The 21484-nt window shown below is 43.9% G+C and overlaps 1 protein-coding gene across 1 annotated transcript; it reads right to left on the bottom strand.

Moving 5' to 3' along the window:
- Positions 1–11088: 11088 nt before the first annotated feature.
- On the bottom strand, positions 11089–18145 carry LOC148507830 (uncharacterized). Its single transcript, XM_088445493.1, has 6 exons — positions 17980–18145; positions 16708–16924; positions 16519–16610; positions 16150–16289; positions 14676–14780; positions 11089–11320 (listed from the first exon to the last, which is right to left on the bottom strand). The coding sequence occupies exons 1-6, from the start codon at positions 18107–18109 to the stop codon at positions 11213–11215; spliced, it is 792 nt and encodes a 263-aa protein (XP_088301619.1). The 5' UTR covers positions 18110–18145; the 3' UTR covers positions 11089–11212.
- Positions 18146–21484: the final 3339 nt, after the last annotated feature.

The following is a 21484-nucleotide window of genomic DNA, read 5'->3' as shown; positions in this document are numbered from 1 at the left end:
CGAGACTGTACAGAAACGTCAGAAAAAGTGTCCTCAGTGTCCTGAAAAATGCCATTGTACCCAATGTCCACTTAACCACGGACATGTGGACAAGTGGAACAGGGCAGACTAAGGACTATATGACTGTGACAGCCCACTGGGTAGATGTATCACCTTACGCAGCAACAGCAGCAGCATCACCAGTAGCAGCATCTCAGAAACGCCAGCTCGTTCCAAGGCAGGCTACGCTGTGTATCACTGGTTTCAGTAAGAGGCACACCGCCGACAACCTCTTAGAGAAACTGAGGGAAATCATCGCCCAGTGGCTTACCCCACTTAGACTCTCCTGGGGATTTGTGATATCTGACAACGCCACCAATATTGTGCGGGCATTACATCTGGGCAAATTCCAGCACGTCCCATGTTTTGCTCACACAATAAACTTGGTGGTGCAGAATTTTCTGAAAAGCGACAGGGGCGTGCAGGAGACGCTTTGGGTGGCCCGAAAAATTTCTGGCCACTTTCGCCATTCAGCGACTGCGTGCCGAAGACTGGAGCGCCAGCAAACACTCTTGAACCTGCCCCGCCATCACCTGAAGCAAGAGGTTGTGACGCGGTGGAACTCAACCCTCTATATGCTTCAGAGGATGGAGGAGCAGCAAAAGGCCATACAAGCCTATACATCAACCTATGACATAGGCAAAGGAGGGGGTATGCACCTGACTCAAGCGCAGTGGAGAATGATTTCCGTGTTGTGCAAGGTTCTCCAGCCCTTCGAACTTGCCACACGTGAAGTCAGTTCAGACACTGCCAGCTTGAGTCAGGTCATTCCCCTCATCAGGATATTGCAGAAGCAGCTGGAGAAAGTGAAGGAGGAGCTAAGACGGAGCGATTCCGCTCGGCATGTGGGACTTGTGGATGAAGCCCTTCATTCGCTTTGCCAGGATTCCAGGGTGGTCAATCTGTTGAAATCAGACCACTACATTTTGGCCACCGTGCTCGATCCTAGGTTTAAAGCCTATGTGGTGTCTCTCTTTCCGGCCGACACAAGCCTGCAGAGGTGCAAAGACCTGCTGGTGAAAACACTGTCAGCTGAAGCAGAACGTGACACGTCAACAGCTCCTTCTTCATTTTCTCCCGCAACTGGGGCTGCCAGGAAAAAACTTAGGTATCCTAAGCAACCCGCTGGCGGTGATGCAGGGCAGGCAGGACCAAGTTTGGACATCTGGTCCGGACTGAAGGACCTGGCAACAATTTCTGACATGTCTACTGTCACTGCATATGATACTGTCACCATTGACAGAATGGTGGAGGATTACATCGGTGACAGCATCCAAGTAGGCATGTCAGACAGTCCATACCTGTACTGGCAGGAAAAAGAGGCAATTTGGAGGCCCCTGTACAAACTGGCTCTATTTTACCTGAGTTGCCTCCCCTCCAGTGTGTACTCCGAAAGAGTGTTTAGTGCAGCCGGGAACCTTGTCAGCGAAAGGCGTAGGAGGTTGCTTCCACAGAATGTGGAGAAGATGATGTTCATCAAAATTAATTATCAGCTCTTCCAGGGAGACCAGCCTCCAGAACGTACAGAGGGACCTGTGGTGGTGGATTCCAGTGGGGACGAGTTAATACTCTGTGAGGATGAGGATGTACACAACACTGAAGAGGGTGAGGAATCGGTGGATGAGGAGGATGAGAACGACATCTTGCCTCCGTAGAGCCAGTTTGTGCAGGGCCAGATTAATTGCCAGCTTGTTTTGTGGGGGCCCAAACGAACCAATCATTTCAGCCACAGTCATGTGGCAGACCCTGGCGCTGAAATGATTGCTTTGTTAAAGTGCGCATGTCCTGTTTATACAACATAAGGGTGGGTGGGAGGGCCCAAGGACAATTCCATCTTGCACCTCTTTTTTTTCTTTGCATTATGTACAGTTTGGGGCCTAGTTTTTCAAACTGCCATCCTGTCTGCCACTGCAGTGTCACTCCTAGATGGGTCACGTGTTTGTGCTGCCCACTCATGTCGCTTAGCATAGTAATCAAGCTACCTCGGTGCAACCTTTTGGACATAAAAACACTATTGTGAGGTGTGAGGTGTTCAGAATAAACTGGAAATTAGTGGAAATTAAGGTAATTGAGGTTAATAATAGCATAGGAGCAGAAAAACCAACACATTCTGTGATTTTAGCTGTTTTTATGCTTTTTTTTTCCAAAACACAAAACCCAGAACCGAAAACATGGAAGGGTGGTTTTGGCAAAACCAATCCAGATCCACACCCCATATATATATATATATATATATATATATATATATATATATATATATATATATATATATATATATATATATCAGCTAAATAGGCTGAAAGTGCATTATAAGATCTCTTAAAATTGATTACCTTTGAAATTATTTGCCCCACGGGGAGGGGAGGCTTCTGTGGAAATTTTGCTACGGGGCCCCCATAGGTCTTGCTATGTCCCTGGCCAGAGGTGATACCATTAATCATAAAATGTCCTAGGCAGAAAAGTTTGAGCACTTGTGCAAATAAGAAGCTGTGCTGAGGACACTCACTGTCATTCATAAATACAGTTTTCTGTATATAGTACATTCCAGATATGAAACAGAAGTATTGTTTGTAATGACAACTAAAATCTCGATGTATTTACTTAAACTTTGAAAACAACTGATGTTGCCTGAAGCAATAAGGGAGTCTTTGTTGCTGCAAGTCAATTATTTTATTCCGCATAAACCAGTAGTTTGTGGTAAGTGTTTCCTTGATCACAGAATGTTGCCTGAAGCCACTGATGAGTTCTTGTTACATGAAGGCACAAATATTCCAGTAGCCTTATGCTGGGTATACACTTGGTCGACTTGATGGCTGACTGGCCTTTGCGCTGACTGAGGTAAGTATACACACTTACCGATTGGCTGCTGGAAATGTTGTCTTGACATCACAGCTGGGTGTGCATATGAATTTGCACAGCTGTGATGTCAGTCCCTGCAGCAAGTGTACGGGCGGTCTGCGGGCCACACGTACACACAGCCAGATGTACCGAAATATCTGCAGATATATTGGCCACCAGATGTGCTGCGCAGCCGATGTGATATGTCTGTGAATGACGTTATTCACAGACATATCAGGGGTACACACCCACAGACGCGCTCACTATATATCTTCTGTTCGATTGAACACCCAATATATCTCCCAGTGCAGGGGCTTTGGAATGATTTTTATGTTGGGGGACAACATAAAATCGTTCCTGCGCCTCGCCCCCTCCCTCTCTCTCACTCTCTCACCTGCCTGCAGCACAGAGGAAGAGGCGTTATGTACGGTCTTTTAACTTAAAGACTGCACATTACACTGCCTCCTCCATGTGGTACAGGGGCTGTGCAACCTATTGCAATTAAGCATAGCTCCTGACCATCCGCGGCACCTTTCAAAAGTTTTTTTGGGGACGCGAGCCCATTCCGACGCCTATGTCCTAGTGAATAACCAGCTTTAGGTAATGTAATCTGCAGAGGCATAACCGGTTTATGAAGATTGCTAAAGCAACAGAGCAGTTTTGTTATTTGAAGGTATTCATTTTGCAGCAGCCTTAGGTAATGTAAAGTTAACTGCAGAATAACAAAAGTAGAACTGATTCTGAATGATGCCTGAAGCGTATTCCATTTTCCAGTGGCTTTAAGTAAAGTAACCTGCAGAATGGGTGTTCTCGGTGGAACGAGAATGCGATTCTTGGATACAAAGAATTAATCAAGCCACACAAACAATATATGTTAAAAAGATATTTATTACAAAGTAAAAGGAAAAATACTTAACTTTCTTGTCTGATCTACTTAAAACATAGATGGTTTCATTCCCAGGAGCCTCCTTCAACACCTTGAAGCTGGGATCTCGTACATCGACAATAGGCTAACGCATACTGACAGGTTACATATTATATAGGGAAGAAACTCATGCCTAAGCATTTAAGAAAGAGGAAAGAATAGACAGTAGGGGGCACTGTTGCCGCAATTATGAATGTTGGACATCCAACAACACTTTACTATTTATGGCATGTACTTAGCTTAACTGAAGGTAACGCTATATTTATTCAGGATTGGTAATATCTGGCTACATATCTGGGCACAATAAGACACTATTTACTTAACTTAAACAGTGAACTTTGGGCATTGCACATCTGATGTCTGACACAGATATCTATTGCCTTATACATTTATAAAATCACACAACAATATGGCATCCAGCAACCATTCTGTATTCCCAGTACAATGGGATACAGTCAATATCCTGGCGGGCGTGATGCCCGCGCTGATATTACCAGCACCGGAATCCTAATGCTGGCATCCTGACTGCCAAAATACCAAAGATAATTAGCGCGTTAGGTTTAAGGTTTAGGCACTAAGGGGGGAGGGTTAGGGTTAGGCACTAAGGGGGGAGGTTTAGGGTGCGGGGAGGCAGAGGTTAAGGTTAGGCACCGAAAAGGGAGGGTTATTGTTAGGATAGGGAGAGAGGAAGGGTTAACATGCCGAACAATAAGTGTTGGTATGCTAGCCCTGTTTGGATGCCGATGTCGGAATTCTAACAGCCAGGATCCCAACTGCTGCAGAATAACAGAATTATATGATTACATCTTCCTGTAATCAACTGCAGTTTCTAGCTCCAAGTGATATATCCTCTTGGCACGTCTCTTTATAATACACTTATTTGGATTTCTATTTTACTCTTATTTTCTGCTTTTCTCTCTCTCTTGTCTCTCCTACTTCCTTTAACTGGGTTAGAAGAACCCAGTTAAAGGAAAATGAAGAGACAAGAGAGACGGAGAAATGCAGAGAATTATAGAAGTGGAGTTGTTGCCCATAGCAACCAATCATATTCTACTTATCATTTATCTAGCACATTCTAGAATATAATAGCTAGAATCAGATTTGTTGCTATGGGCAACTGGGCAACACCTCTACATCTGTAACCCGCACTTTAGTACATATACCCCTAAGAGTAAAATAGAAATCTGAATAAGTGAATTGTAAAGAGACATGCCAAGAGGTCATATTTGTAGGAGGGCACAAATTTATAGCTTGCATGGGGGCACCGAACACCCTAGCACCAGCCTTGTATATTGTATGTGTGTCTGGGCATAATTATTGATAATAGGACCAATAAATAGACATACTTCATATTTTTAATTGGAATTATGTATTCCATTTCATACCACACACTAAAAAGTGGGGGGAGCAGTTAGCAATGCAGGATCAGAGAGTTGTTGGAAGTTGGCTAGACCGATGATTATAGGCAGAGTCAATTGAAAGCATTTTCCATCTGTTACGGTAGGCTGATTCTGCTCAAAATCAGCCTCTATCAGTGAATGTAGGGAGGCTGCCGGAGAGGGTCCCATCGGGATGTAGTCAGGATGCTGACCGCCAGCATCCCGAAACTGAAAGCCCAGCAAGGTACTAAAGATAGGCATCTAAATACTGACACCTATCATTAGCCGCACTCCGAAATCCTGACGCCCGGCATTGCAAACGTGCATTAGCCAGGAGTCACGATGTGTTCACCGCGGGTGGGAGAGTTAGATTGAGGCACCCCCGGGGGGACTTAGGGTCAGGCACCCCTCCCCCCGGGAGGGTTAGGTTTAGGCTAAGGGAAGGGGGGGTTGGGGTTAGGCACCCCCCGGGAGGGTTAGGCTTAGGGTACAGGGAGGAGGGGTTAGGGTTAGGCACCACAGGGGGGCCTTAGGGTTAGGCACAACCCCCTGAGTCTTAGGCACCCCCAAGGGAGGGTTAGGGTTAGCTGGAGGGCGAGGGGAGGATTAAATATACTTACCAGCCAGCATAGGGATTATGATGTCTCGGGTTTCCAGGGTCCGGATTTCAACTGACGGCTTTTAAGTCATCGGTATTTCATACCCACCCCGGTCCCATCAGCTTCCATGCTTAATTGTATCTGCCCCTTATAGGTAAATCAGTTGGTTTAGGCTTATTGGTACTGTTTGCTCTCTATGACTGAGATAAATACACAAATTCCTCTTCACTATAAAATACTGAGGCCAATATTTAAGTCTTGAACTAACATATTGGTCCCCAACAGGTACCTTTGGTGTGCCTCTTAAAGCTGCTCCGAGTGTAGGAAGTTGTGCTGCTTCCATCCTCAGTGCAGACAGGTAAGCTGAGCAGGCAGTCTCTAGGACCTGCCCGAGCTCACTGAGACACCATTTATCAGGGAGCTGATCCAGGATGCTTTATTTGGAGTATCTAATGCACTGGTTCTCAAACTCAGTCCTCTGCACCCCACATAGTTCACGTTTTACAGGTCACCCAGCAGCTGCACACGTGTATTCCTTATGCAATGACACATTTAAAAGATCCACAGGTGGAGCTAATTATTTCACTTGTGATTCTAGGGTCTATTTACTAATTCTCCACATACCGTGGAGTTAATGCCACTCCTACTTCGCCCGCTGCCGCTGAGAAGCAGGAGCTGGCTACCGCAGCTGTTACTAAAAATAGATCTGCCGAGGAGGGTGACCGCTAAGTCACCCCCTCAGCAGCAAAACCTGAGACCCCTTCCCCCTGACGGAAAGGTATATTCCCATTCAGTTTTAGTACATGGAAGTGACGTGCAGTGAGGGCGGAAGTGTGTTTCCATGCCCATACAGTCCACCAAAAGAAGAAACTTGTCCCCTCTACGTCCACATGGATAGTAGGGAATGACGTTGAACAGTATCTGATGACGTCAGGGTACAAAAACTGAAGGGGATCTATCCACTTCTTTTCCCCTGACAGCCCTGTGTTACTCACCATCTCCCGGCTACCCCCGACCAAAGTGCTGGGCGCAACCGTGAAAAGTGATGTTTGGGCGCCCAAACAGGTCACTTGTCGCACATTTTAGCTCTCACCCCTCTGGGGCTGCAAGCTGAAATGGAGTGCTGACAGCTGACCGCGTCCGACAGGAGCAACAATTGAATAGCTCCGTCGGGCGCGATGGGGGCTGGAAACAATTGAATTCCACCCTCTGAGTTCAATTTTCTGAATTAAATCGGCTCTTTAAATGACAATTCTGCAATGCAATCTAATAATAAAGTGGATAATATGGATGTTTGAGGGCGAGATTATTTAGTAAAGTACCTTTTCATGGTGTGAGATTACTGTATTTTTTTATTTTACAGGTGCACTACAGCTCCCAGCAGGCCCATATAGGAGGGCATGCTATCACCTGTAGTTCTCTAAATGTCAGCATGCCCTGGCACCCAATTAAATTGGGCATGACAGGTTTAGCTGGGACTAGGCATGACCATCGACCATCAATGTTTTGCCACCGATGGTCTTGTCATTGTTGGCGGAAATCCAATGCTCGCAACCCGCTGTGCTCTCCTGCAGGGGTGACCTTCGACAGGTGCAAACCATCAATGTTTTACTGTAGATGGATTTAATGCCATAACTTGTAATGACCGATGGCACCATCAATGCTGACCATCGATGGTTATTACACTGATGGCCATCACTAGCCGGGATCAGCAGCGCAACAGTATGCAGTCATTATGTCATACTTGCCTACCCTCACGATTCGGCCAGGAGCCTCCCGAAAATCAGGTATTCCTCCCGGACTCCCGTAAAGACAGGCAAGCCCCCTAATTTTGGAAGTGTGCCTCTGGCCATTACAGCAGGGGAGTGACTTCCCATTGTAAGCACTCTCTATGTTAATTGCAGTCCGAACTGCAAGTCCCAAGGGGAGAAAACACCTCCCCCTTAGACTGCCTGTCCGGCTGTGATTAGCAGTGCTTACAATGGGTAGTCACTGCCACTGCTAGGCAGACCCTGCAGGTGTTGGATGAAGACCCTGCTCCTAGGAGGTTACAGTCTACAGCAGTGTTGGCTAACCTTGACACTCCAGCTGTTATGGAACTACATAACCCAGCATGCACTGCTACAGTTTTGCTATTAGGGCATGCTAAAACTGTGGCAGGGCATGCTGGGATATATAGTTCCACAACAGCTGGAGTGTCAAGGTTAGCCAACACTGGTCTAGAGGGAAGGGGCAACAGGCGGTTAACATTAGGAGTGAGCTAGTGAAGGGGAGTGAGCCAGTGAAAGGGTGTCTGAGGGCAGAAGGCAAGATCCGTAGGAGTGGGTGACGCTATAGGCTGAAGTACACTGCAAGGTGACATGGTCATGTGGTGGAAGGATATGCTTTTACAAACAGGTGGGTTTCCAGCCCCTGTTTGAAGCTATGCAGGCTAGGGGAATGTCTAATTGGGCGGGAGAGATTGTTCTAGTGCTGGGGGCCAAAGCAGGAGAAATCGTGGATATAGGGGTGAGATGTAGTAAGCAGGATGGAGGAACAGTGACAGTCACCGGAGAAGGCGGGAGGGAGTATGTATGGAGGTGAGGTAGGAGATGTAGGGAACAGTGGAGTTAGAGAGGGCCTTATACATGACAGTGAAGAGTTTGAAGAGGATTCTGTAAGGGAAGGGAAGCCAGTGTAGGGCTTTGCATAGGGGGGAGGGAGATGTGGAGCGACGGGAGAGGAAGATGAGTCTAGCTGCAACATTGAGGACAGATCAGAGTGGAGCGAGAGGCTAGCGTGGGAGGCCAGTTTGGAGAAGGTTGTATGAATTAAGGTGAGAAATGTCAGTGTTCAACTGTTTAAACAGCTTATTCTAAGGGCAGGGCCGGTGCCACCATAAGGCAGTTTAGGAAGCTGCCTAGGGGTGCCGGCCACTGGAGGGTGCCGCTCGCTGCCCATAATGACAGACAGTGTTCTAATTGCCCTATGTAAAGTCAGCGCGGCGGGCCAAGGCACTTGTAAAGCCAGCCCGGGCCACCGGTCTGTCAGTGACTGATACAGTGTGCAATGACAGTGCTGCACACTGTCTCCTCACTCCCTGGCCCCCGCAGCTGCAGCATCTGCCCTGTGTCCGGCTGGGTTCAGTCAGACTGCCCGCTGTTTCAGCATCAGCACTGACTTCACGTGCTGCCCACAATGCTTGCTTTCACTTGTTTGTGAAAGCAAGCTAATGAATCAATCAGCCGCCCCCTAGGCTAGCTCTGTACTTCTCCCTTTGCTCATCATCTCCGAGATGAGGAGCAGGGAATGGATGCTGCCCGGGCTGACAGCCTGGGAGTAGGAATAAGCGCTGCCTGTAGTGGACTGTAATCAGTATGTAATATATATATTATATATACAGTATATTAACAAGCAAAGAATGTTGTGTGTATATGTGTCAATAAGTGTAATGGCACTGTAAACAGTATATAATATACTGGCTACAACGCCGTTACACTTACTGACACAACGCACATTTGGGGGGGGGGGAGTAATAGGCTGAAATTTTGTCTAGAGCGCTGAGAAACCTTGCACGGCCCTGTTTAAGGGGTCACTCCTATTCAATGCGAAGGGTGCGAGTTGCCTTCGCAACCTGCTCTGAGCCTGAATTCACTTAACTTTGATTCGTGACCTATGGGGCTGCGAACACTTTTAAGTGAATATGGGCTGCCATCAAGCACGCCCATTGCGCTTGTATTTATCGCTCAAATGTATCAAAACTCAGACTCAGACACAGGGACAGGCCATAGGGACTGCCATGAAGTAAACTGCTGGAACTTGGTAAATCCGAAACATAAAACACTCTGGGGGCTATGGCTGCTGTTGGAAATGGAGGGACTACGGCAGATATTGAGATATAATCCCTCCATGGTACATTGGGTTGATACTTAATTTTTGTGTATTTCCACCGAAAACGGGTGTTTTTCGGGAGGATAGGCCATTTACCAGTTACATAATAAATATGTGCAAAATACTTGGAGCCTCCATTCTAGTTTGTAAGAGTAAAGTGCAAGAAGTGAATTGTCTGCTATACATAGGCAGTATGACTCTGCTGGGTACACATCTGAGCGATGGATCGGCCAACCGATCCAATGATTTGGTAAGTGGTATGCAGTGGTCAGAGGTTCCGAGAGGGGGGGGAGCGGGTACACTTTACCTGGGCCCGGGCTTCCAGAGGGGCCTGGCGGGGGCCCGGGTCCGGCGGCGCCCCCCTCCCTCCCTCGCTGCAGCCCAGCACGTGGGAGATTGCTAGCGGCTGCTAAGCAGCAGCCACAGCAATCTCCTCTGCTTGTGGGGGGGGCGATCACACTGATCGCGCCCCCCTCTGACTTTGTGCAGAGCTGAGGGGCTCACAGCGCCCCCTCCCCGGCGCGCGGCGCTGCAAAAATGTTTATTTTTTATTTTTTCAAGGGGACGTGGCCACTCCTCCCTCGATTAGGCCATGCCCCCTCTTTACCGGGGCCCGGTGGCGCTCTCTACGGCCCTAGCAGTGGTGGCTCCAGAGGTGGGGCTGCAGCGTAGTCCAAAATTCAAATAGGGGAACCACGCCAACTGCGAGTGAGTCCTGGCTGACGAGGCTTGGCATCGTTTGGGTTGGCAGTTGGTGTGGCTCCCCTATTTGAATTTTGGACTGCATTGCAGCCCCACCTCTGGAGCCACCACTAAACGATATTGTGCATATACACTTACCAATACGCTGCCTGACATGTCTGGCCACAGGAAACGGTAGTGATGTCATTGGCGACGGTGCCAGCATATGGGTTGTATGGCGGGTTGGCCGATATATCTGCAAGATATGGCGACATTGGCTGTGCTGCACAGCCGACATGGTATGTCTCTAAACGACGTTGTTCACAGACATATCGTCTGTACACACCCACAGAAGCACTATGCGATATGTCATTTGTCAGCCGAACAAACAACATATTTCAGAATATATACCCAACATTACACATCCAGGACACAATACTAAGAAATGACAATCCTAAAATACCAGCGCAGTGACAGGAACTAACAGTTGCTACTAGTTCTGTTTGCAACCACTAGAATAAGTCATCCTCATGTTGTAACTGAGCAAGGAACTGTCCAGTGTGTTGCAATTATTTACTAAAATAAAATACTAATTATGGTTTTCTAGTTTGTTTTTACAGGGACATATAAATCACAAACTCCTTCTAGGAAGTCAGTTTTAACAGCTATTATAGAATATATAGGGACATTTGTTTTATAAGTACCTTTTTTTATTTAAAACAGTTAAGGCAATATCAATACAATATTATACAGCATAATAAATTATTTAACAATACAACATATTTGGCGGTCATAAAACTTTAATAAAATAAGAATTTACAATAATATATATGTATAAAATAATATGTAAAAAAAATATAAATGCTATTATTAAAAAAATACTAAAATATCTTGGTGAAGAAATTAGGAGCGTGGTCTTGAAAATTGTTATATTCATCAGTTCCGGCCACCAATACAGTTGCAGGGAAAGTTCGGGGACCTTCTGGATCCTATAATAAAAAATGTAAAATAAAATCTTTCAGTCCATTTGTTGAATTTACTGCTCATTATATTTCTGTGTTATCTAAGGTCACTTTCTGCAATTTTCTGTACATCATTCTCTGAGCTCCTATGCCACACTTAACCCATAACAATCAATGTTATCATGATCATTGTACATAAGTAAACCACATAGAATCTGTTAGTCCACGATAAAACAGTGTATTGCTCTGAGCTTTTAAATGTATCAATGTGTGATCATCAATGCTTTTACGGGAAGAGATCAGCAAAAAATGCATAATACAATTGAAAGCTGCATTCCCGGATAGGGCTGAAATCAAATAAACATATAGACCACTCAAATTACCATATCTGGGAAATCCCCAGGGGCCCTTTGTTTTTTTAGTATTATACTGTAGGGGCTGATTCAGTAAGGATCGCTATTGCGATCGCAATAGCGAGTACGCATGCAGTCTCACTGCGAAGATATGCTAATGATTGCCGTCGCAAAACCATCGCAGCCTAACATAAGGACGCCCCCTTTACCTTACACACATCCGTAATACTTAGCAAGACTGTGAAACCATCGGTAACATCGAGTGTAATCGCAGCTTCACACACACTTGCACAAGGTCTGACCTTACTCAACAATTGCTATCCTCATCGCACGCAGTGAAAGCCCAAGCTGTGTATGGAATCACAGTGGCTAATTTATGCACGTCCCTGTAACCAGTGGTGTAACTACTGCCCCCGCAGCCCCCACGGTGGCTTGGAGGCCCCGGGTAGCTTGGGGGCGATGGGGGCAGTGGTTACGCCACTGCAACTGTGGGCGCTGGCCTCTGAAGTGATCGGAGCTAAGGAAGCCTCCGACCACTTCAGAGGCCAGCGTTCCCAGTAATGCAGTGCGCGGGTAACGTCATGACGTCACCCGCGACCTGGGGAACCTGCGCGGCCGCTTCTGCTGGATCTATTTAGATCCAGTCAGCGTGGCAGAAGGAGAGACAGCCCGGATGACAGCGCGCGGAGTCAGGTAAGTACGTTGGGGGGGAGGTTTGAGGGAGACCACAAATACAGGGGGCACCACTTGAGGGGCACAACTACAGCGGGCACTACTAAAAGGGGCACAACTACAGGGGGCACAACTACAGAGGACATTACTAAAAGGGGCACAACTACAGAGGGCACTACTAAAAGGGGCACTATTAGGAGGGGCACAACTATAGGGGACTACTACTAAAAGGGGCACAACTACAGGGGGCACTACTAGGAGGGGCACAATTGCAGGGGACACTACTAAAAGGGGCACAACTACAGGGGACACTATTAGAAGGGGCACAACTACAGGGGGCACTACATGAAGGGGCACAATTACAGGGGGCCCTGCATAATGGGCACTACTACAGGGGGCATTGCATAAGGGGCACTATTACAGGGGGCATTGCATATGGGGCAATACTACAGGGGGCCCCGTATAATGGGCACTACTACAGGGGGCATTGCATAAGGGGCACTATTACAGGGGGCATTGCATAAGGGGCACAACTACAGGGGGCACTAACTTGATACACGCAGTTTACAGGTTATAAACTATGTTCCCAATAATCTGGTTCTACACGGACATAAAAACTGTGCAACCTGTCTTGAGCTGAGGTGATAGACTAGCAGGAGCAGAGAGGAGGTTTGGTGAAGTAGATCTGTCAGGGTGGGATGTATTGGGCATTACTGTTTGGCATAATGTGAATTTGGTATTACTGTGTGCACAATTTGCTATTAGGTGCATTACTGTGTGGCATAATGTGTAAGAGGCATTACTGTGTGGCATAATGTGTCGTATGTGGCATTACAGTGTGGCATAATGTGAAATAGGGGCATTACAGCGTGGCATAAATTTGCTATACAGGCATTACTGTATGTCATTATGTGTTATACGTGGCATTATTGTGTGGAAGTGTAATGGGCATTGCTGTGTGGCATAATGTGTTGTAAGGGGCAATCCGGTGTGGCACACTGTGTTATAAGTTGCATTACTTAGTGTGTCATAATGTGTAAGGCACGTTACTGTATCATGTAACCACACACCTTAAATGCCATTTTTTGGGTGTGTTTGATCTTTGGGGAGGGGGGCGCCTGAAACTTTTTTGGCATGGGGGAGAAAAATTTATAGTTACGCCACTGCCTGTAACAGCGTTCAAATGCACTGGCACGTCTGCATTTCACCGACCCCCCCCCCCCCCCCGTCACCACCTCCAAGTGGTCACTTCTTATCAATTACTCTGCGATGGTTCGGCGTAGTCACTGCAATCGCAGTGGAGTCTTCGCGCACTCACACTGCGATGCATACACATGTGCCGAACAGAACAATCGGCCAATTGCATGCGTATTTGTAGCTGTGATCAGCAGTAAATCAGGACCATAGTCCACTATTTTAAAATAAAATTCTGCAATCTATAAGGTTGCAGCTTCTTATTGGTCCGCATGGTCACACCTTTCCGCAACATTATCTAATCCTCGGCTTTGGCACGCTGGAGCCTAAAAACAGAGTTTCATGGAAAACATCCTTGTGGCAAGATGGGTATTTTAGGATATTGAAAAGAGGGGTTTATCCTGATGGGAACACTTACACCAAATTTTAGTCAACATTAATTGTACTGAATCATGTTAGTCATGTATGAATATATTTTGTGTCAATTGAACAATTTTTCAATGTTGTAAGATGGGGTTGCACACACTGCTACTATTGTACATGTCTGTTGTATGTGTACTTTTAAATGTATAATATGCATCCTGGCTATTTAATCTACGCCGGCAGCTGGCATCCCTTTAAGTTGCAGATGCCTCCATTTATCAGCGTGTCCTCATTTATTAGTGCCCCATTATAGCACAGTGTCCCCATTTATCTCAGTGCCCACATATATCATAGGGCCCACACTGTGCCTAGAATGTGTTTGTCAGCCCTGAATAATGCTTACCGCGATGGCTGGGACGATATGTTTGTGAACCGCATCATTCACAGACATACCACATTGGCTGTGCTGCACAGCCGATGGACAGATATGTCTGCAGACATATCTGTCCATCGGCAAGTGTGTACGGGTGGTCTGCAGACTGGCCGTACACACACAGCAGTAGCCGCGGGGAAGGGATGGCCCTACCCCAGACCAGCCTCCCACCAGCAGGACCCGCGGCTGCCAGATAGATGATGGCCGTTCAGTGTGTATGAACGACCATCATCCACAGATATATCTGCAGATCACTCGATCTGCAGATATATCTTTCAGGTGTGTACCCACCTTAAACCCTGCTGACTCCTATGATGTCTACTATTACATATCACTAAGTTTGTAAATTATGGTTTGCTTTACTGACCTCAACAGGATAAGCTTCAGTGGGAACATAGCGGATCACAAACCCACATCTTCTCCTGCTGGACATATTGGGTTCGCTGGCGTGAACAGTCAGTCCATCATGTACCTGACAGCATTAATAAGAATACAAAATGTAAATAAACAATAATGATAATAAGGATAATAATAATAATAAATGATAATAATGATGATAATAATAATAATAATAATAATAATAATAATAATAATAATAATTGAAAATAATTATAATGATGATAATAATAATAATAATAATAATAATAATAATTGATAATAATGATAATAATACATACAATCCCATTATCATTAATTGTTTAAATATGCACTAATGCTCAAAAATTGTACGTTTACTGACATTGTACTATTATTTTCCACCAGATGACAGCCATGCTATGACAGGGCCATTCCTAATAACTGTGCATACTGCATAGTATCATTCCATGGTACTGAAACTTGCATATCTATTGCTTTAAAAGTTTAATATGTGCTGTTTTGTAAAGCTCCATTGCAAGTTAAAAGTCTTGAACTGAGAAGGTACAGAACAGTCATTAAATATATGAAGCTGGAGTCATGACGGCCCATTATCCAGCTTTATCCCTATACAAGTTCAGGTTTACTAAATTAGGGCTGCTAATAAACAGGGACCTACACATCATGTATAGCTGAATACAAAAACATGGAAGGAACTGATTTATCACATGGAATTGTAATAGCACAGTACATGGTAATTACATGATGCTCAATATGAACCATTGCCTTAAAGCAGTGGTTTCCAAACTGTGTGCTGTGGCACCCCGGGGTGCCTCAGGACACTCTCAGGGGTGCCTCAGCATGGTGGCTCAGCACCAAATCAATCTGTTTATGGTTAATGTAAGAGGGAAAACATAAAATATGTGGACAAACAGAAGCGCAACCCTGTCCACCATCACACAACTGACCCTAAGGATGACAGGTAAGCACAATTTACTTTTTTTCCCGAATTTCTCAATAACAAACTTTTGGCTTAGGGGTGCCATGAAAAAAATTTTGATACTCTTGGGTGCTGTGTTTCAAGAAAGTTTGAGACCCACTGGAGTAAAGGATAATTCAACTTTATTAGTATTTTAAAAAGATACCCTTTAACACACTTACGCTTAGTAGAATGAACTGAGATTTATGTTTCTACTTGGTACCTACAACAAAGGGCTTTATAAAAGAATAGCCAACAAGCTGTGCCCATTGTGAAACCTTTGGCCTGAACTGGTTCAAGGATGCAAGCAGGAGGCAGGAGGCTTTGGGCCCTCCATTGAGTTGAGCAAATAGAATCATGGACCTCAACAGCACATAATAGAGGGACTGGAGCAAGGGAGTAGGGAAGTAACTTCCACTATATACTTGGAATTAGCCTTTAAACTACAAACGTATTTAATGTATCATATACAGATAAAGTAACTATTTTAGTTTTTGTTTTTACTTACAGACATTTGTCCAGCTTTGAGTGGACACTCAACTAAATCCTCCTCATTGACCAGGTGCTTTGGGATCTCCTGGTTTGATGTCAGCATGTTCCCCGGGACATCTGCTGTCCTATGCTCTAGAACCCCCTGTTTGTGACTCCCTGGAGGAAGACATATCACAGTCACTGCATATAAGTCCCACTCCTAATTCCTTTATATAGCCAGGAATGGGTTATATACACCTACATCATCTTCACAAGAGATAGACGGAATAAGCTGAGCTATATAAGAAACTTTTAATAAAATAAATAAAATAAGAGATGTATAAAAGATGAACCTAACACACATGACATTGTGATTAGAATGTACATACATGAAAATAGATATTACCTGGAATGATTTGTAGGACTCCATTCTCTGTGTCCACATCATCCAGTGCCAGCCATACAGAAGCCACTGGTCCTCCCTCAAACCCCCAGTATCTGCAATGCAGAGAGGGAGACATTTGTGATTTGTCAGACAAATAGACCATGTAACTGACTGCACATATTCCATCTACCAGGCACCTTTCCTACTTACTTGATGTCCTGATGCCAGGCAATGTAGGGGGCGGTGTTGTCTTTGTGTGGGACATCGGTGGCTGGATATTTGCAGATGAAGCGTGAGTCCAGGAGAATGACATTGGGGCCCAGCACAGCGGTGATTGCTCTCAGAAGATTGGGGTGGACGGCCAAGTTCATCACCCACTCATACTGCATGTGGATGTTGTGCAGATTGTACTGAGTGTGCTCCTTGCCTGAAAATATATGTTTCTATCATTTCATACATATACAGTATGTGCATGGATAGAGAATGTTACAGTGTGAGATTATGGTGCAGGTATTTTCCTATTGTAATCTGATTGTACGCTTAATGCTTGGAATTTCTTGAAATACTGTACCTTGTTATTGATAATCTTTTTCTCCTTATAATTGTAAAAACATTAAATTAGCAAAGTAAAACTAATAAAGATATATACTTTTGCTTTGTACAGGGCCTGCTGCTGCAATGTTGGTGCCCTAGTTGGTGCCCCTCCCACCCGTCAGAGATGTCACCCCGGGTCCCACCCTCTACTCTCCCCAATGTCTCACCTTAGCAGATGGGAAGGACTGTGGCAACATCTCCTGCTCCCAACAGCCTAGGAGTGTGGCACTGGGCAGTGACAACATAGCCCCACACCACTCTCCCAGATATAGACAGATGGGCGACAGATGAGCTGACCGCTTCACAGGTAAGAAGCTGCCGGCTGCTTCTTCTCCATGTCAATGGCCAGTTCTCCATGTGGGGACTCCGTGGGGAGTGGGGTATTAAAAACAATTAATTAGTGACATTATGTCACCCTTTTAGTATTGTAGGTGCCCCTAGTCATTGGCACGCTAGATGATTATCTAGGTTCACCTAATGATACCACCGGACCTGTATTTCTTTTGTCCGATACACAGTGGGAAGGGAATGTAAGAGCTTCTCTCATAAACTCATTTAGACATCATGACTTAAATCTCCATTTCTCAAGTAAATAGATTAGAAAACATTCTGAATAAATACTTTCACTATCAGAAGTTGGAGAAATATTAAATAATTAGCAGCAGAAACAGTTGTGTGTAGTTGTCCCGCTTTCTGCAGGCAAAACTTTACTGTGATCACTTGCTATAGTATATAATACATTTACACAATATTAAAAAAGATATCTAATAAATATTGTGAGTCTCTGTAAATTATGCCTATGGATAAATCACATATAATGTATACTGTACTCTGATGTTGAAAGGCAAAACCAACAGTAATAAATCTGTAAATAATTTCTATACTCACCAAACTTCTCCTCCAGTCTCCCATAGTCGCTGTTGGCTTGGTGCAGTTCTTTCATATCTAACACGTCTATTGCAGTCAGGAAGCCACTGGCATCATAGAGAGTCTTCATGTGATTAGCATCAGCCTTCATTGTGCTTTTATTAGATGATAATTAGCTGTACTAAGACTGCTGGTATATTGCAGATATAACTGTCTTGGGCTGACACTGACTTATATACAGTACAAGACAAGCCCAGCCCATGACCATATTATGGGGAACAGGTTAATTTGTCTAGTCAAAGTTTCCTGAATGATAGAGTAAACATGATAGCCTTGGGTGGTTAATTTTGTACACATCACACATAATTAATTTAATGACAAGACAATTTCCTGGTTTCAATATGACAGCATCACCAGCATAATACAATGTGACATAAGTGTGACAAGCCCAGCCCTGGGAATTCCAAAGCTATTCAGGAAACAAACTACAGAATTTGTATTTTATAAAGTTAACATGTTTTATCACTATTTTTTACTGAAAAAAATATATAGAAATACCAAAATTATTATTTTGCTACAATTTAAAATTACATATTTATACTCAACTCAACAGCACAAGCAAAATAAACAATAAAAAAATAATTTCAAATCAATGTTAGGTTTTAAGTTTGTATTTCTCTATATCTATTTAACAAATGAAATATGCTAGAATAAAATATGTTGTCAGTTATAGTAAGAGTGTAAGTATAATCAACCTCATTAGGAAATCCGTGAGAAATGGACGATTCTCCCATTATGGGTTTGCACTCAAACAGTATAACAAATGCCGCTGTTATTTAATCAAATTATTGACTATTCAATGATTATGTAATGATTTATTCTCCATAACATAGGACTGATTTTTGAATGAAGAACAATAACAAAAGGTTTTTTATTGGCAAATTACTATGTGATGGGTAATATTTACAGTATACATGTGTAATGGTTGCTTTACATAGATACCTATGACATTTAAAAAAAAATGTAATATGTGTAAATAAATTGCTGGATATAAAAGAAATAACTGTTTACTTCACCACTATAGTGCTGTGTTTTCTTTAGGTGCTTGGATCTAGCAGAGAGAAGGGAGCTAGCTAATGGTGGACTGCTTGTTGTTTCTTTTTTAGCCAAAGTTTCTGAATTTTGCAAACACATTGGATGGATGCGCTGTAGATGACGTAACAGGGAGGAGGTTCCTAGATGATTAAGGTCCCTACCTCTACTTACTCTGGCATGAAAATGTGTACAGATGGCTTGACAATTGTTGTCCAGATTTGGGTAGAAATTATTCCAGACATAAGAAGTAGATTTTGTTGTTTTATGCCCACGCATGCCAATTGGCTTTTCCTTATCATGGGCAACAACTGTTTCCACAGGGGCCTGATTTACACAAACATCCTCATCAACAACATACTCATCTTCAGCATCCTCATCATCTACATTCTTATTAGTGTCAGCTACACAAATATCCTCCTCATCCTGGTGCACTTCCACAGAAGCATTCTCGATCTGTATGTCAGCATGTTGACTTGTGCTGTTCATTTGCAGAGGACGCACAAGTGGTAGAAGGAGGCTTCTCTTCGAGTACAGTTTTGGAAAGGTCAGGCTCACACATGACACACACACTTAGAATTTCCTCAGGGATTTGTGACATTTCTGAGTGCACAATTGGATCCTGTCCCTTAACAATTTTCATTGTTTTAAAATGTCTACAGGGAGAAGGACTTACATCATCATAAGAGGCAGAACCACCAGTCATACATAAAGGCCAAGGTATTAGCCTTTCCTTGCCACTTCGTGTGGTGAAAAGCATATTGCCAAGTTTATGTCTTTCTGCAGATAACTTTCCCTTTGATGTTTATTTCTTTACCAATGTAAAAGATTGGTTCTTTGATTTTAAATGCCCTGACTTATGCCCTGTATTCCCTTGTGCATCGGCTTTAGTAGATGACGTGGACAGACTAGTATCGTCATGACTGGTGGCACTGGCAGCAGCTCCAGCACTAGTATGTGGTTCCTGCTCTCCTCTCAACTGATTGTTCTCCATATCAACAAACACGAATCAAGTGGGGTACAGCACACTTGTAAATTTGTACCAATTTTAAATATTACACTGTGGTACAAATGATCTACAGTGTCACAATATTTTTAATGAATTAATCACTGCCCTACCACTTACAGTGTCACAATATTTTTTATGAATACACTGCGCTACCACTTACAGTGTCACAATTTTTTTATGAATACACTGTGCTACCTCTTACAGTGTCACAATATGTGTTGAATATTACACTGTGTTTCCACTTACAGTGTCACAATATTTTTTATAAATATGCTGCGCTACCACTTACGGTGTCACAATATGTGTTAAATATTACACTGCATTTCTTATTACAGTGTCACAATATTTTTATGAATACACTGTGCTACCACTTACAGTGTCACAGTACTTACAGAAAAAAAAGGGATTTTCCCTCGAGCACACTGAAGCAAAATCAACAAAAATACTTGAATCCAACATAATAATAGAAATTCAGAGGTATTGGTTACATACATTTGCAAATATATGGATAAGCGCCGGGCCAACGTCAAGGCTCCTCTATACCAGCATCCCTAACATTATGGGGTTCACGTCCGAGATGCAGGGAACCCCAAAAGAATCCAGCCAAGGACCATCCCCAGTGCATCACACGAAAAAGGGAAAAAAGGTGAAAGTGAAGTGTAAAGTATAGTTGTGTAAAGATATATCAATAAGTGTTAATATAATGGTAAGGGGTTAAAATTACATAAATAATAGACAAGCAATTAGAAAGGTGATAAAAAATATCTATGTGAATTAAGTGGTGATGCCCTGAAAAAAGGCCCAGCCAAAGCAACTCCGGGGGCCCCACGCCCAAACGCTCACCCTAAAATAATTGTTGCTACCTAATAGTAGCACCCACTCTGGGTCATATAATTACAAATTAATGTACTGCATAATAACAGTACATGTATGAGCTGAGAGCAGACTCACCTAGAAGGTACCCCAGAAACCTCCTAATGGCACTAATCAGACCAGCACATCCTCCCAATGCTGGCTCCTTTCATGCCTCACAAAACTGCAAACAAAGAGTATGGTGGTCGCTCGCATCAACTTAATGACATAGCACAGGTGCTTGTAAAGGGCGGGGTTTACACTGAACAAAAAAAGGGATTTTCCCTCCAGCACACTGCAGCAAAAATCAACAAAATGTTTGAATCCTACATAATAATAGAAATACGTGTTGAATATTACACTACGTTTCCACTTAGTGTCACAATATTTTTTCTGAATACACTGCGCTACCACACAGTGTCACAATATGTGTTGCATATTACACTGCGTTTCGACTTACAGTGTCACAATATTTTTTATGAATACACTGCAATACCACTTACAGTGTCACAATACGTGTTGAATATTACACTGTGTTTCAACTAAGAGGGGTATTCAATATGAAACGTTAAC

Source organism: Taudactylus pleione, unplaced genomic scaffold, assembly GCF_031769625.1.
Source record: "Taudactylus pleione unplaced genomic scaffold, aTauple2 ptg000381l, whole genome shotgun sequence".
Classification (NCBI taxonomy): domain Eukaryota; kingdom Metazoa; phylum Chordata; class Amphibia; order Anura; family Myobatrachidae; genus Taudactylus; species Taudactylus pleione.
This window is presented reverse-complemented; position numbering and strand designations above follow the sequence as displayed.